The sequence below is a fragment of the Leptodactylus fuscus genome, chromosome 4, assembly GCF_031893055.1.
Source record: "Leptodactylus fuscus isolate aLepFus1 chromosome 4, aLepFus1.hap2, whole genome shotgun sequence".
In the NCBI taxonomy this organism is placed as follows: Eukaryota; Metazoa; Chordata; class Amphibia; order Anura; family Leptodactylidae; genus Leptodactylus; species Leptodactylus fuscus.
In genome coordinates this window covers 165,485,390-165,503,964 of record NC_134268.1, presented here as the reverse complement: position 1 = coordinate 165,503,964, position 18,575 = coordinate 165,485,390, and the positions used below count along the sequence as shown (strand labels likewise).

The following is an 18,575-nucleotide window of genomic DNA, read 5'->3' as shown; positions in this document are numbered from 1 at the left end:
CTGATATGACCAAGCATAGATTTGTGATTTACATCAATTCCTTTTGCTAGTTATATTAGATCGGTCATTCCCTAGAAGGCCCTGTCCAGCTTGTCTGGAACAAACGTGTCTGCCAAATTTATTTATTTTTTAAACCACAAAACTGGTGCAGATGGTGCCTGTTATACATATATAAGGGCTAGTTCACACGGGGCTAAAGGGGCGGATTTTGACAGCGCAATCCACGTCATAATCCGCCCCTTTCAATGGTGGTTTATGGAGACCACTAGCTTTTTTTTTTCCCGCTATCTGCAGCTGCCGATAACGGGGAAAAAAAGAAGCGAGCTGCACTTTCTTCAGGCGGAAGCCGCAGCACGCTGAGTTGCAGCTTCCGCCTAGCAGCAGCACCACCCTCCAATGTCGGCTCATTTATTTGAGCTGGCTGCGGATGGGAAAGCCACGACCGCGATAGTCGTGGCAGGTGGGTTTTGAACTGAGAGTGGCGCGGCTCGCTGCGGCTCTCTCGTTGTCAAAACCCACCCCACGTGTGAACGAGCCCTAAAATGAGGTGAGTGCAGACGCAGTGCCCTGCGGTACACATCGTATAAGATGCATGAGGAAGGTATTCCATCTCCTAATATTTGTTTTCCATCAGTTGGCTATACAGCCAGTTAATGGTTACACATTAGCAGTGTAATTCATGTTCTCGGTTGTCTATGACTGAAATTGGTAATGGACATTTAATTGGGCGTAGTTCATTAGATGTACTCCTCAGGATTTAATAAGTCAACTCATTTATCAAGTTGTTTAAACAGGAAAGAACATTTCTCAGAACTGCTGTAGAGTGACAGGTCAACTATCTGAGCTTAACAGCAGCTGCAATCTAGAATGAATCCATACAAAAGTAAGGTGAAGTAAGGCTAGGTTCTCACTACCTGTTAACGTGTGCGGGGTGGGTTTTTTTTTTGTTTTGTTTTTTATGTCTGTTTTAACTTTATCGTTCTCAGAGTAAAGGCCTTGAAACTTGTGCCAAATTTTATGCCCCAGTTTAAAATGTTTACACTTTTTTGAGGGCTTACTACCACCGCTGTCCACCGAGGGGTTTCCATCGTAAACCTTGGGGAAACTGCACAGGGGGGGTGGTCAGCTTTAAAAGCCATTCGTTTGAATGGGTTGTTAAAGGTAACCAGCGGTGTCCGTATGTGGCCTCTCCACCTGGAAATCGTTTTTTTGGGGGACGGGGTTTGCACGGACACAAAGTCCTACATTCAGGACTTTGTGTCTGTGCAAAGTAAAAAAAAAAAAAAAGTTTCCAAGTAGAGATGAGCGAGTACTGTTCGGATCAGCCGATCCGAACAGCACGCTCGCATAGAAATGAATGGACGTATCCAGCACGCGGGGGATTAAGCGGCTGGCCGGCGTCAAAGCGGAAGTACCAGGTGCTTCCATTCATTTCTATGGAGCGTGCTGTTCGGATCGGCTGATCCGAACAGTACTCGGTCATCTCTATTTCCAAGCAGAGAGGGCGCATACAGACACCGGCAGTCACCTTTAAAAACCCATTCAAATTAATGTGTTTTAAAGCTGACCGCCGACAATCTGTCCCCTGTCCAGTTTCCCTGAGGTTTGCGTCGGAGACCCCTAGGCGGACAGCGGCGGTATTCTAAACCCAGCCTTAGAGAGTCATAAATGCTATGCGGGTGTTTAGAACTTCATTCAAGCTGCCATGTTGACTTTCTTCTAAATATTTTTTTCCCACCTGTTTTTTAGACATCGAAGAGGAAGCGTGGTTTTATAAAAAACAAGCTGGCTCTGAAGAAAGGCAAGAAACTTAGCAAGAAGACCGTTTAGACCATCTGATCTCCCAGGAAGTTGTTGTCCTTGAGCGATAACCAGTCTTTGCCTTTAGATGAGCTCATGTTCTTCAGTGGCATGAGAGTACAGAACCATCTTTGGTCCAGAATATTGTACAAAATTTTCAGGCAATGTCTGATTACAGAATATATATTTATTGGCTTATTAAGAACAGCTGTTTTAGATTTGTAACGTGAAGCCAGACAGACAGAGCTGCTGTCCTCTAGTAACAGCAGATATTTTTTTTTTTTGTTTTGTTTGTTTCTTTGATTGTGGGATTTTTTATTTTTCTTTTTTTTTTTGTGGGTGGGGTTAAAATAATTTTGAAATTGTTGACAATTTGGACTGTTTGCACCAAAGAGCCCTCTATTTTGGTTGCTATACATATGCATACTTGTCAATTTTTTTTTTTAAAATCACAATAAAGGTAAAAAAAAAATAAATAAATAAACCTTGAGCTGTATTTTCTTAAACTACAATGCCCATTCACATGTAGTGGCAGACAGCAATGGTTCCTCTTGTTCTCTTCTATTTGCAATTTTTTTTTTTTTTGCTTAGATTTGATTGTTTTTCTGTAATTGCTGCTGTGTTTTTGTCAGGACAACTTTGAGCACATTTCCAGCAATCATAAATTTATCCAAGACAAATATTAGTCAGTTTCAACTAAGTCATTGGCCAGCTGGTAGCCACATTTGGATTGGATTATTTTTAACGTCAACCAATTTGGATGATATTTCCACTGTATAGGTTATTTGCCCCCCTTCAATGGCCTAATGGCAGTAACAGTAATACTGAACACAGACTAAAGAGGTCAGGGAGACTTAAACCCAGGGCATGAACCCAGATGTTGAATGTCTTTTTTTTTTTTGTTTGTTTGTTTTTTTGCACACTTCTATAAAAATGCAAACAGCCAAAAAAAGTTTGAATGTTTACATGTTTAAAACATATAAAAAGTTGACAAGTATACAGACATGTTCCTGACTTTACACAGAGGGTATCTGAGCTAGACCAGAATTTCTAAATCACTTTTGATTTCATTTTTTTTCCTCTTGATAATACAAGTGCAGTATAGTTAACTGGTTATGTTTAATAATGGCTATCAGTTTATTTTTATTTAGTTTTTTTAATTTTTTTTTTTAAATATAAAGGTGACAGTTCTGTCAGTGTCATGCACTAAAATGTATATTGGGTTGAACATTTGGGTGGATCTTCTAGTTTTTCGGCTTTTGGCATTATGCAGACTTGAACTTTTCTTAGTTTGACGGATGTCAGCATTTTTTATGATTTTCTTTCCTAGTTTTTTTTTTTTTTTTTGTTAAACTTGACTTTGACACAATGGTTACTGGATTACCCTGTGTTTAGGATGTATCTTTTTTATAATAAAATTGAGGTCAGAACTGGTGGTATCTCACATAAAAGAATATCAACTTTTTTCAGTTTGTTTTTCAAGCTTGTGATATTTTTACATACCATGAAGCTGCATCGCTGTTAAGCATTGAATGCGGTTCCAAGGCCACTAGAAAATGCTGGCAATCTGTATATTGGATTAAAAACTTTGGAAATTGACAATAGAAAAAAAAATAAAGATTTAATTAAGGTTTTATGTAAAGTGTCCTGTTTTTGTTTCTAAGCAAAATATTAAAATGGCCAATTTCTAAACGTGTGTACTGTCATACATGGCGGCCAGTCTTGAGGAAGATTAGACTTAATAGCTATTTGGTATAGATTTTTGGTACAGCTTAAAGGAACTTATTTTGAAAATGTTTATGAAGAATTGATGTGTGGACAGAAATGCAGTAAAAACTTTTAATTTGAAATAAATGAGAAAGAAAGAACTCTGGTGGGTTTTTTTTTTTAATTTTTATTAAAATCACTTTGATAAATCCAAATACAACTGTTCAAGAAACATAATGGGGGAAATTTAATAAGACAGGTGCATTGTGAACTGGGCTTATTATAATGAGCAAATGCACAAGAATGATGAGGCTTTAATAGTCAAGGATCTTGTAAAAATACATTCTCATAGGGGGCGTAATGCTTTCTGCCTCAGCTCAAGACAGAGGAATTGGAATATAAGGTTGGAACTAATTGCTCAGGAATGGTGGGGATTAAGGGTAAGTTCACACAGGGGTTTTTTGGTCAGGATTCTGAGGCCGTATTCGCCTCAAAATCCTGACCAAAAAGATGGCTCCCATTGAAATCAATGGGAGACGGTCAGGTCTTTTTTCCGGGAGCCGCTTGTTCCACCTCACTTCGCAAATCGGCCTGAAGACACTTTGCTCCGGATTAGAGCCAATGAATGGGCCTAGTCAGGAGGACAGAGTGCGCGACTGGATGCCAATGCAGTGCACCGGCATTCAGTCACAGCTACTCGTTTTTTGGTCCGGAACCTGAGGCGGCCTCCGAAAAGTCATCTTTAAAGGGAGTCTATCACCTCTCCAAACTTATGCAGCTGTCAGCACCATTTAAAAGAATCATGTTAGTGTGATAAAACATACAGTTATTAGAGATGAGCGAGTACTGTTCAGATCAGCTGATCCGGACAGCACGCACGCATTGAAATGAAAGGAAGCACCTGGTACTTCCGCTTTGACGCCGGCCGGCCGCTTAACCCCCCCGCGTGCCGGCTACGTCCATTTCAATGTGTGCGTGCTGTTCGGATCGGCTAATCCGAACAGTACTCGCTCATCTCTAACGGTTATGTGTGTTGGACAAAAACACGTGTGAAGTCTTATTAAAATGAGGCAGTTGCCACACTAGAGCGTGGCCTTCAGCTCCCTGGAGCACTGCTTTTGCCTGCACCAGCCTGTGTAGTGGGAGTTGATCCTCGCACTGCTGTCACCCATTCTGTAGCACAGTATAAGCAGTGCTCCCAGGGCGGAATGACTGCACCCAACTGCATAAGTGGGCACTTTTATGAGGAATTGTATGATTCTGAGCCTGCAGTAGTCAATAAAAGTGGGATTTTGTGTTGAATTTGAATCTGAACCAGACAGATTAGTGCAGTACTTAAAGAGGACCTTTCATCAGATCGGGCACATGCAGTTCTATATACTGCTGGAAAACTGACAGTGTGCTGAATTCAGCGCACTGTCGGCTTTCCCGATCTGTGCCCGGTGTAAAGCGCTATCGGTCCCGGTACCGTAGCACTTTACAGTCAGAAGGGTGTTCCTGACACTTAGCCAGGGACGCCCTTCTGCCCAGCAGCGCCTATCGCGCAGTACAGTGTGAGCGGGGAGGAACGCCCCCTCCCTCTGCTCACAGTGCTCATCCATAGACGAGTATTATCAGGAGAGGGAGGGGGGAGTTCCTCCCCGCTCCACAGTACAGCGTGATAGGCGCTGCTGGGCAGAAGGGCGTCGCTGGCTAAGTGTCAGAAATGCCCTTCTGACTGTAAAGCGCTACGATAGCGGGAACGATAGCGCTTTACACCGGGCACAGATCGGGAAAATCGACAGTGCACTGAATTCAGCACCCTGTCGGCTTTCCAGCAGTATATAGAACTGCCTGTGCCCAATCTGATGAAAGGTCCTCTTTAACTAATGTCTTTGGGGGGGCACTGAAGCATTTTATTGTATGGGTGCAGTAATGGGGGCCATTATACTGTATAAGGGGCTGTTAACCCTTCCTCCCAAAAAAAAAAAAAAAAATATTCGAATATATTTGAGCTGCCTCCTTCCCCATCCCAACCTGCAGCTCGTAATAGAAGTGAAAGGATTTCCCAATAGACTACAATTTTGTATGGTAGTATATTGAACTAGTGATCAGACTCCTAATATTCAAGAACAAAAAATATTGGAAGTATAAAAAATTGAAATCGCCCACTTTTTCATAGATCACAAATAAAAACTCTCCTGTGTTCAAAAATGGACATATACATTCTTTTTTAGCCCGTACAGTGAAAACCATAGCAGAAGAAGAAAAAAAAAATCAAAATAGCTGACCTGTCTTTTTGTTGCCACATCAAAATGTCAAACCATCCCTAAGTGTCATTAAAAACTACAACTTACCCTGCAGAAGACGACTCCTTGCACAGCTCCATGAATGGAACTATAAAGGGTGACCGAGTATGGGGACTCAATGTTTATGTAAAGATTTTGGAAACCCCATCATTATACTGATCTGCAGGATATAGGTAACATTATTCTGGCTGCACTGGAAACTGGGTGCTCTTAAGAAAATGTTGCAAATGGTTTTATTCTATTTACAGTTTTGTGAATGGGAAAAATAAAACTTGCCGCTTTTCGGAAGGGTAAATGACAATGCAAAAATGGCTGCAGCAGGAACAGGTTAAATTGTACTCGCTCTATGCAGACGGTTGCAAGTTGCGATGGAGGTTCAATATTTTTGAGTGCAAATGGTAAAAACTCCATCACTTTAGCCAACATTTATCTTGTGTATTGGGAATCTTTTTAGTGTTCTCTCTTGACACAAGATCAGAAAGAGATGGTAAATTTTCAGTCTGCTCCGCACTCATTTTCGCATGGTGTTGATAGATCATGTTTGCTCAAAGCTTCTCGGCCTATTTATTGCTATTTGGCTTGTGAAAGTGACGGCTTCCCAGGTTGGCATGTCCTTGATAAATAGTATGAAAGGCTGGCTCACCTCTCCCCGATGCAGAAGTCAATGGAAGACCTCCTGAAGTCTTAGCTGGCACCTGGGAAATAAGGATGTGATTCTTCATTATTGAACTTTCATAAAAACATATGGCGGTTCCTTATTTATACCCGGCTGTGGATAAAGGTTTGCTGTGTCTGGATGCTAGAAGCGGAGCGATTACTGCTTTCTGTCACTAGTGTTGCTGTTTGGATGTTTTTATGCAAGTTCAATAAACAAGAATCATTTCCTTAATTGCCGATTGCCAGACTCTACATTTATACGTTGGCATGTCCTGCAGCTGCAGACACTCTCTAACAAACATTCTCCCCTCTTGCTTTGGAAAAAATTAAACGTACAGTTCAGTGCCACATTTCTTAGGATTCTGGTAGGAGCCCAGTTCATGTCAATTGTGCTATAAAATGACCTTTAATGGGGAGGGGGAGTTACTTACTGCCTTACTGCCATGTGTATCAACCTGTGTTTCTGTGCCTATGCTTTTCTGACGACCAAATACTTGCCTTCATAGACTTCTATGGGCACATATCATTTGATGATTAAGTCTGTCTTGGGAGGCCAATTAGATACTGTCTAAGCTCGGACCACAGCAGTCTCCATTGTGGTCCAATTTTAGACTCCGCCTCCTCACAGACAAACCTCCGGCAGAACCAGCATTGATTGGCCAAATGCTGTACACTGGCCAATCAACGCTGGTCAATTCATTCCTATGAGAAAAAGTAAGCTCCCTCGTAACGACAATCTGCCTGCTCTCCCGACTAGGAAGGACAAGCCTGCTGCAGAACCAGCCTTGATTTGCCGCAGGCTCGTCTTTGCTAGTTGGGACAGCTGGCAGCTTGCTGTTACGAGGGAGCTTACTTTTTCTCAGCGCAACTGCAAGCACTGTGCAGTTAAAGTGCACGGACCCCATTGACTATAATGGGGTCGGTGCGCTTTAACTGCACAGCGCTCCTCCTAAACACTCTCCTCCTGCTACTTGTGGATTTGGTGACTCTCCTTTAGTCGAATAGTGGTTTCCCCTGAAACGAGCATTTTTTCCCATAGACTATAATGGGATTTGATATTCGATCGAGTAGTCAAATATTGAGGCTCTACTCGAAACGAATCTCGAATATTTCACTGTTCGCTCATCTCTAATATTGAGGTCAGGAGACATGGCCGCTCTAGAACCTTCACTTTCTCCTGCTGTAGCCAATGACAGATCGACTTGGCCTTGTGTTTTGGATCGTTGTCATGTTGGAACGTCCAAGTACGTCCCATGCACAGCTTCCTGGCTGATGAGCACAAATTTGCAGTCTCCAGTATTTGCTGATAATGTGCTGCATTCATCTTTCCTTCTACTTTGACCAAGTTTCCTGTGCCTTTGAAGCTCACACATCCCCAATCATCAGTGATCCACCTCCGTGCTTTACAGTAGGAATGGTGTTCCTTTCGTCATACTTTCCAAATGTAACATTTATGGTTGTGGCCATAAAATTCGATTTTTGTCTCGTCACTCCAAATTACCTTGTTCCAGAAGTTTTGCGGCTTGTCTCTGCACTGTTTGGCGTATTGAAGAGATTCCTTGTGGCATTTGCACAGTAATGACTTTCTTCTGGCAACTCGACCATGCAGCCCATTTTTCTTCAAGTGCCTCCTTATTGTGCCTCATGAAACAACCACACTGATAGTTTTCAGAGTCCTATGTTTCAGCTCATGTTATATGCCGAGTTTTATTTGCATCCTGAACAATTTTCCAGGCAGTTGTGGCCGAAACTTTGGTTGGTCTATCTGACCGTGGTTGGGTTTTTACAGAGTCCCCGAATTTCCTTTTGTTAATCACAGATTGAACACTGCTGACCGGCATTACCAATTCCTTGGATATCTTCTTGTATCCCTTTCCTGTTTTATGGGGATAACGTCTATCCTTAGGGAGAGACCACCTTTTCAGGTGTGTGGAGACTTATACAGCCATAGTTGCTCCACTGCAAGGGAACATGGGAAAAATATGCAAATCTGTCTCCCAAGATGTAAACAGAGAGACAGTGCCTCTGTTATGCTGCCCTCTATGGGAAGCACTATGAACATCATGCCCAACTTTCCCATAAGATAAGAAGATAAGATAATCCTTTAATAGTCCCACATTGGGGAAATTTCAGCATGTCTTTCATACGTCTTTACTGCCAGTCTCCCTGTCTACATCTTGGGAGACAGATTTGCATATTCTTCCCATGTTCCCTTGCAGTGGAGCAGAGTCTTTTGAACAGGGTCTTTTTGATGTTTTTGGTTGTCAATGTGATTTAGAAAGAGAAAACACATAAGTTTCACAATAAATGGCTTCATCCAACTTTTGAGCACGACAATATATAAAGGTTTCTGTCTGTGTTGGATGAGTTGAGCGGTATATGGTGAACTCATTTTTACATTTCTTTATTTCTGCATATTTCTTAATGCACATAATTATATATTATCAATGACTGACAATTCAATTACACAACCTCACATTCCCAGTATCCTAAAATGTGCCATTGATTTATCATTTACTTGGGTTAACTGTTTTATGACTGGATGGCTTTTATACAGTTGCATTCTTAAAGACATCTGGGCCTTAGAAGGTCTTAAAGGAAGTGTGCCACCATAACCCAGGTGGTTTTGTTAGGATCACTTGGATCAAACCGTTTTTACCCCTTTGTCAATCAATGACTTTTTGCCAAGATACTGAGAGGTTTGTTAATATGTGAATTAACTCTTTATTGTAACAAGGATGTTGCCCCTTACCTCAATGGAGCAACAACAACACCATCATTGCTCCAAGGAGCTAGTTTGCATGTTGACAAAAAAAAAAAAAAAAAAAGGAGATATCTCTGCCTGGTTATGAATCTGACCGAGAGCAACATCTATGGAGTTTATGTGGATTTCCTTGGGAACACTGTCCAGTTGTATGACCTAGTTTTTCCGAGCTTTAGCATATTGGTATATAGAGGAGATCATGGTCGACTCAATAACTGCAAGGTACCCAGGCCCTGTGCTGGCTAATCAAGCCCAAATAGCCACCCCTCCACCACCGTGCTTGACAGTTGATACAAACTGTTCGTCTCATATTCTGGGTTTGGTTGCCAAACATGTTAACTCCGGTCTCATCTGTCCAAAGGACTTTGTTCCAGAAATCTTTCAGTTTTTCAGATGCAACTTAGAAAACTTAGAGGACCTTTCATGTCCTCCTGCACATGTGGCTTTATATACCGCTAGAAAGCCAACAGTGCGCACTGTCAGCTTTCTCGTTATGTGCCCCGGGTCACCGATCTCTGCTCACCGTTAGAAGGGCACTCCTGATTGTCCAGCATGGCAGTGAGGAGCACCACTTCTGACAGCCCTGTACTGTCAGAGGGGGCGTTTGTTACCACCCAGTGATGACGTTGAGTTGTGAGGAACGCCCCCTCCAGTACAAGTGTATGGGCGAGTGCTGACAGGAGGGGTGCACTGTCGTCTTTCTAGCGGTATATAATAACACATGTGCAGGAGGACATGAAAGGTCCTCTAAGCCATGCAGGTTATTTTTTTTTTTATCCTTTATATAAAGAAATGGCTTTTCTCCTAGCAGCCCTTCCAGACAAGTCAAACGTGTTCAGTTCTTTTCTTATTGTACTGAAATTGATGTAAACATTTAACATACACAGTGAGGCCTGTACAGTCTTAGATGTAGTTCTTGGGGTTTTGGCAATTTTTCTGAACATTGCACAATTGAATGTTTCTCACAGTTTGGAAATTGTCTTATAACTCATCCCACATTAATTCTCTACAATCATTGCAGATGTCCCTCCTCCTTAGGGTGCATTCACACTGAGTAAACGCTAGCTTATTGTGAACGTAAAACACGTTCAGAATAAGCGGCGTCTAAAGCAGCTCCATTCATTTCTATGGGAGCGGGGATACGAGCGCTCCCCATAGAAATGAATGGGCTGCTTCTTTCACTCCGTGCAGTCCCATTGAAGTGAATGGGGAGTGCCGGCGTGTACGCTCCGGCATGAGCAGAGCTTGCCGTATACGCCGGCACTCCCCATTCACTTCAATGGGACTGCACGGAGTGAAAGAAGCAGCCCATTCATTTCTATGGGGAGCGCTCGTATCCCCGCTCCCATAGAAATGAATGGAGCTGCTTTAGACGCCGCTTATTCTGAACGTGTTTTACGTTCAGAATAAGCTAGCGTTTACTCAGTGTGAATTCACCCTTAACATGTGTTTGAGTGCCCAAGACCAGCAAACTCATAAAACTTCTGCTTTTATAGAGGTAGGCAAAAGTGCATTTGATTCGCAGCACTTGGCTGCTATTCCCCCTCTTAATTACTATGGAAGCAGTAAGGGTGGGCTTCATGTTTCACATACTGCTTCTGAATTTTGGCCTAGTTTTTGTTATATAATGATACAATGTTATGGGTCTTGTTATTTTCCATCTGAGATTAAAAGGCCTTAAAATAAGGTAAATCTAACTGTATTATTACGGATTATATCGAAAATGGAATAACAAGGGGAAACTTTCCTCTGACTTCACATACAGAGCACCCTCATGCGGGTTTAATGTGACAGCAACACCACTGAAATAGCTGTTTTTACAGACAGTTATCAAAACAGGCTAAAATGAACAGAACAAATTGATAAGGTCTCTGTCCATCATCCAAAGAGGAGGAATTGTATCTGACAGCAATCTCTTTGCAAGGTTGTGTTTCTTTCTACTGAGATCATGAACTTTAAGTCATAGAGGGATAAAGACAGGAATGGCAGCTGCATCAATTGGGATATTGGCTTGGCGGGCAAAGGAATGGAGTCTCCGATGCACCAAAATGGCGCAAAATTCTGGTGCATAGCAAGCCAGCCAATACTTTATATAATATTAGACAGAATTATCTAAAGGTACACCAGATTTATCATTCAGCATGAGCCACGTTGAGAAATTCGGTGCATCTTTACACTCTCAAGTCTAGGGTTAACAATACAAAGTAGAACAAAATAGTCTGCCATGTGACAGTTCAATACTGGGATTATTTGTATAGATGATATCAACATAAACCAACTAAACTAGCTGATCAAGGGGCCAATTTCGAAAAAAAAAAAATCTCAACTTGGCAACTATAAACCAAATTTGGCCAATAATGCCAAACAATTATTTTTGGCCAACCAATAGTTGAAAATTTACAACATGCTAGATATTTTTTGGTAGATGAATCTGCTGATGGCTGCTACAAAAGTACTTTGCAATTTTTTTCTTCTTTAAACAATCGTTGGCTGAAACTCTCAAAATTGACACTTTCAACTGACTAACGTCTACTATGTGTTGCCACCTTAAAGGGATATTCCTATGAACATAATCACATTTATATTTGTAGATAATTAAAAATTAAACATTTCTGAAAATATACCGTATTTTTCGGACTATAAGACGCACTTTTTTTCCACCAAATTTTGGGGAAAAAGAAGGGTGCGTCTTATAGTCCGAATGTGGCGCCTGGCATCCGCTGTACTAGAGAGACGGATGCCGGCAAGTGATAGATGCAGGTGCCGGGGCCTGAGACATCGCTGTGCTCCTCTGCCCTGCATGAAGCCAGCAGCGGCGATGCTATTCCGCTCCTCCGTCCCCCCGCCGCTGGCTTCATGCAGAGCAGAGGAGTGCAGCGATGTCTCATGCCCCGGCACCTGTGATGGCGTCTATCCCTCGCCGGCATCCGCCTCTCTAGTACAGCGGATGCCGGGTCTGTAGTCTGTATTGTCGGCCCTTTCTCCCCCGGGGCCGGTGGGGACCGGTTGTATTGCCGTCTATGGGACTTGCAATCAAGTGACCGCAGGTTCAAACCCCCTGGGGGGAATAAAATAGTTAAAAAAAAAAAAAAAAAAAAAAAGCTTTAAAAATATGTAATAAAAATATGAAATAAAAGTTCTAAATCACCTCCTTTCCCTAGAATATATATAACAGTAGAAAATCATATGTCATAAACCGCCGGGTTTTTTTTCAATACAAGGTGATCTAAGCAATAGATATTCCCCAAAATGGTAAACTAAAAAGTACATCTGGCCCCGCAAAAAAAAAAAAAAACACTCTATGCGTCCCCGTACAGCTGCAGGGTCACCTGTCAATGTGGCCTTGCAGCTGTTGCAAAACTACAACTCCCATATATTAAATATTTTACCATTTTTTGCTTCAAAATTTTTTTTCCCTATTTTCCTCCTCTAAAACCGTCTTATAGTCCGAAAAATACGGTAAGTAGTTAAATATTTTACAGAGCTTTAAAGATTTTCTCTACCTATCTCAGTGGTCACAGTCAGTTGTCTTGATCGGTTGACAATGGATATGACCATGAATGCAGAATCTTTCTATGGTCTGGGACTTGTCAGAAACCCAGCCATCATCTCCTTACTGTAGACAATTATCAGGCAGGGACACTACATGCTCGACAAGATATCACAATAAGGAAATTATGGCAGATTATACACACACATATACACTCACCGGCCACTTTATTAGGTACACCATGCTAGTAACGGGTTGGACCCCCTTTTGCCTTCAGAACTGCCTCAATTCTTCGTGGCATAGATTCAACAAGGTGCTGGAAGCATTCCTCAGAGATTTTGGTCCATATTGACATGATGGCATCACACAGTTGCCACAGATTTGTCGGCTGCACATCCATGATGCGAATCTCCCGTTCCACCACATCCCAAAGATGCTCTATTGGATTGAGATCTGGTGACTGTGGAGGCCATTGGAGTACAGTGAACTCATTGTCATGTTCAAGAAACCAGTCTGAGATGATTCCAGCTTTATGACATGGCGCATTATCCTGCTGAAAGTAGCCATCAGATGTTGGGTACACTGTGGTCATAAAGGGATGGACATGGTCAGCAACAATACTCAGGTAGGCTTTGGCGTTGCAATGATGCTCAATTGGTACCAAGGGGCCCAAAGAGTGCCAAGAAAATATTCCCCACACCATGACACCACCACCACCAGCCTGAACCGTTGATACAAGGCAGGATGGATCCATGCTTTCATGTTGTTGACGCCAAATTCTGACCCTACCATCCGAATGTCGCAGCAGAAATCGAGACTCATCAGACCAGGCAATGTTTTTCCAATCTTCAATTGTCCAATTTCGATGAGCTTGTGCAAATTGTAGCCTCAGTTTCCTGTTCTTAGCTGAAAGGAGTGGCACCCGGTGTGGTCTTCTGCTGCTGTAGCCCATCTGCCTCAAAGTTCGACGTACTGTGCGTTCAGAGATGCTCTTCTGGCTACCTTGGTTGTAACGGGTGGCTATTTGAGTCACTGTTGCCTTTCTATCAGCTCGAACCAGTCTGGCCATTCTCCTCTGACCTCTGGCATCAACAACGCATTTCCGCCCACAGAACTGCCCCTCACTGGATGTTTTTTCTTTTTCGGACCATTCTCTGTAAACCCTAGAGATGGTTGTGCGTGAAAATCCCAGTAGATCAGCAGTTTCTGAAATACTCAGACCAGCCCTTCTGGCACTGTTAAATATTATATATTTACAATATTCTCTAGCAGACATGGGGTTAACACTCTACTGACATCATAGTCTTATATTCTTGGAACATGGGTGCGGTTAGAGTACACTATTTTAGAAATCTCCTTACATAGCTACAAGATGGAAGGTAACACCCACTCTCATGAATATAAATGAGTAAGAAATACACATGTCTGGGTCTGTCTTTGGGAAGACCAGGGGAAGACCAGGAGGTCTGTCTTTGGGAACACCAGGGTGGGTGGTCCAGGCAGATGGACATCCATGGACGTCGTAACCAACCCAAGTCCACCAACCAGATGACAAGCATGAACAAAGCTGTAACTACAAGATATCCAGATGATTTAACTTCTCTGAAGATGTAAGCTATTGACAATTGACTGATATTTGTGTTATTTGGACATTTTCCCTGTTCCTGTGTTTTCCTTCAAGATATTAATAAACCTCTACACTGATTTATAACAAGCTGACTTCTTCCTATCGTGGATAAGGCCTTCAACACGTGACACAAGTCTCACCGGCAAATACAAGATATTTAACAGTGGCGAGCCCAGCACGGTCGTTTTTTTCCTGTTTTTCTCGTTCCGTTCACTTGCAATTAAGGGGGAAGAGAGGAGTATTTTGCAAGTTGTATGAATTGCAAGATTCAGGAAGACTTCGAAAAGAAACCTATATTGGTGAGATACAGATGACTGTTGTACGTGTTATATGATACGGAAGCCTGTGTGAGGAAAGCCTGTGAGGAAATACAGAAGGACCACAAGTGCCAGACGTACTGAGACGTTCTGATGACAGGGACCAACTGTTCCAAGGATAAGCTGAAGGTGAAGCTTTCTACAGTGGTGAGTAAAGATTTTACTTTTAAAGTATGGAAAAATTAGAGTCATTGTCTAAGAAATGTAACGTTGAGTTTAAAATTGTGTCTAGTGACAATTTAGCGAGTATATGGCAAGATTTATATACACAATGTGAACAGGCAAATTCTAAGATTGAAAATAGAATTTGTTCTACAAAAGAGAAGCAGGTATTTAGGAATATAGCTTCTTTGGTAAAGATTTTTAATGACGTGGTAACAGAGAAGAAATTAAATAATAGTATGCATAAATCTGTTCAGACAGATAATGAGAAATCTCAACAATATGTTGATAAAGAGCACCACGTGGCATTAATGGCCATAGATGGTGAGGAACAAATGATACAAGAAACTGAATTGAAATTAAAATCTCAGGAATATTTGATCAATCTGAGTAAAGCCATTCCCACATATGATGTAAAGATCCATGTGTGTAGAAACTCAGAAATTTTTGAAAGCCATGCAGAGAAATTTGATCTAAATATTGAACAGAGAAATAAACTGTTTAAATTATGGCTTCCTATTGATTTTACAGAACGTTTGTCTGCAAAAATGTCTTATGATAATGAGTCAAATGAATGGTTAAAAGACAGTGATGTGGAGAGATTAAAGAAACTAATCTGGTGCACTAGAGGTGACAGCATGCCAACATCTGACATACTGAATGAGATAAAGATTGGCAGAAAAGAATGTACATATGCATTCATGTCTAAATTTGAAAGGACATACAAAACTGTCATTGAAAAAGTGAACTCTTCATCTATGGTGAAAAGTTTTGTTAAAAAGTTCAAATTCTTGGATGCAGTCACCCTTGCCAGTGCGTCAGATAAGAAGACTTTATTTGAATCTGCTAGTTTATTGGCCGTGGCCAGAACACATGAGAGACAAATGGCAAAAGCAAACCGAGTATGTCCAAAGCAAAAAGCAAAGCCTATTAAAAGGCATCTGTTAAATCCGGTTATAGTGTCCCCTATTTGTAGGAGGAAAGGTATTGGCCAAAGTGACAAAATCTATGAGAAACGTAGGAAATTACATGTTGCATATAAACCATATGCCATGCAGGAAAGTCCACAAATTGAAATTCCAGTATTAACTGAAATTAAAGAATTGCAGCCAACCAAATCTATTGATAGTCAAAAGATTGTATCTGGGAATGTACCAGTTGTCTCCAAAATGTCAGATCTTTTCAGTAACCCAATGGCATCTGACCTGTCTTATATTCTTAGGAAAAGGGCAAGCTTGGCATTCTCTCATGACCTGGCGAGGCTATTATGGATGGACGTGTTGACAGGAAGTTCATGGGTTTAACTTAAAAATATATATCTGAAAGGAGGTCAGGGGTCGAATTTAAAAGTATCTCTGAAGGAATGACTGTCTATTGAGATTTACTTATGTACTATTTGGCTATATAAAGAGAAATCCCTTTTATATGAGGAGAAGTCCAATGATCAGGTATAATCCACATGATTATGTGATAATGTTTGTAAAATAATCCTAATTATGCTATTGTGAATAATACTATGGATCATATTATTATATATATACACACACATATAGGAGGAGAGCCTGATGTGTGGTGACAGATTTTTGTCATAGTCCACTCTCTGGATGCAGAGAGAGGAGGAACATGTTATGTACATTATATGAATATGATCAAATAGTACTAGGGATCCATAAAGTTATTAAACTTTCCATTGGTTAAAATCAATATTGTATTAATTTGGTTTTTGCTAAAGTTTATCTATTTTTCAGATCAGAAATGTCATATATGGAAAAATGGATCAGTTCAATCAGTGATGTCCGTTCATTCATCATTCTTTCCTTCTAGCTAAAAGAATGCATGGAGTGTCTAACGATTAATGAGTAAACAAATTAACATGGTGTGACTAATAACAATGCATGATAAAGTGATAGAAGTCCTAACTTACCTTAAGCATGTTTGTCAATAGTTTCATGTAAAGTCCATGTTTTTAGGATTTTCAAGTTATAATCCATTTTGTTTAAAGGCATGCAACTAGGCATGGAGTTCTTACAGTGAATCAATGTCCGTTCATGTGGTCAGTTGATTGACAGCAACACACTGTGACCTGTGACCCTGATGGGCTGGTCAGTATAAGTGTTATGTGTGTTATGTGTCCACTGGTGTATACAACAGATCTGTGACATCACAAATAGGCCTAAGAAAATCAGGATGCATCCAACAAGGAAAAAAGGAAAATATATCCAACAAAGAGACGTCTATTTTCTTTCTATTTTCTATTTCTTTCTATTTTCTATTTCTATTTTCTTTTTCTATTTCTTTCTATTTTTTATCTTATATGATCCTCTATATTAAACTGGGAAATTAGCAAATATATTTGAAATCCATTTAAAGGAACCTCATATGTTTATACCTACAGGAAAACCAAGTGTTTAAGTCACATGAGCTGAGGAAAGGTGACAGATGCACTAGGGTGAAGGTTATTTTAGTTTGTGAATATTTTGTAGCAAAAGAAGAAGCTTTTGACTAAGATATTGATAGCTCTTCAATATATTTGTTCAAACCTGACAAACAATAAAGGTTTATTGGGGTAATTGGATCATAGGATAATAAATATATTAGTTATGGTGGAAAATCTAGTTAGCTATAGCCAGTATTGATTTATTGTATTATTATTGATTATGTATTCTTACATGTACACACACACTTGCATACACTTACACACATCAACATCTACAAACATTGGGAAAACAAACATTGGGAAAACAAACATTGGGAAAACATAAGTGTCTTATATGCAAATGAGATAAGCTAATCATCTTCATGAAAGGAGAAGTATAATATCATCAAAGGATATGGGATATCAAGAGAGATAGTCTCTGGTTTATTCTTCAAACTTCTGATTATAGGATGTGACATATTTTGAAATGTTTATGTTTTGTATACTTATTTCATATGTATGGTGTTCACATACAGCCAGTACACAAGAATATATACAGTTAAGTTTAAGACAGAGACAAGAGTGTGTTGGCACAAGTGTTGTCTCTATTCTTGGTATTGGAGGTATCTGAAAGGTTAAAAAAGGACACAGGAGTCTGTGAAGAGACGAGGTGTTAAGAGGAAACTTTAGTCACATAAGTTTTTATGAATAAAGGGTTAATATTGTGTCTCAGATAAAGAACACAATGATATTTAATAAAGTAATGTTCAAAATAAAATTATTTCTTATTAAAAAAGGTAAATAAAGTGACTAAACTTTAGGAAAATGTATGATTAAGTATGATAACACATTCATATAGGAACATATGTTTAGTATAATTGGTGAAAAGTTCTAACTAAAGAATAAATATAGTGATTGTCTATAGAATGGTAATTAATAATCACATTATATGTCAAAGTCATGTTGCAATTTGTCATCACAAGTAAAGTACACATATATATTCATACATATAGATATAAAGATATATATGTTGATATATGATGTTTATATAGATTATTGTATCCAAAGTACTATTATCTGATAGTTTGATACAAATATGAATATCAATATTTTATAAGTCAAATATAAATATTGATACACTATAAAGAGAAGTATGATATATAAATGAATGGTATGGTACACTGTGATATTATAGTTTAGTAAATTGCCTAGTTTGGCTTAGTTATTAGGGAAAGAAAACTTATCTTCAATCAAGTCCAAGATTATGATAAAGTTTGATATCAAATGTTAATAAAAAGACTTTAACAGTTACAAGAAGAAGATGTGCGGGAAAAGACAAAATCTGAA

The 18,575-nt window shown here is 40.1% G+C and overlaps 1 protein-coding gene across 1 annotated transcript in view; it reads left to right on the top strand.

Annotated features, from left to right (window-relative positions):
* The window catches only part of STT3B (STT3 oligosaccharyltransferase complex catalytic subunit B), an 81,640-nt gene extending 77,985 nt beyond the window's left edge, over nt 1–3,655 (top strand). Inside the window, exon 16 of the mRNA XM_075271326.1 lies at nt 1,750–3,655. Coding sequence (XP_075127427.1) covers nt 1,750–1,830 — 81 coding nt within the window. The 3' untranslated portion in view covers nt 1,831–3,655. The remainder of the gene's footprint in view (nt 1–1,749) is intronic.
* Nucleotides 3,656–18,575: the final 14,920 nt, after the last annotated feature.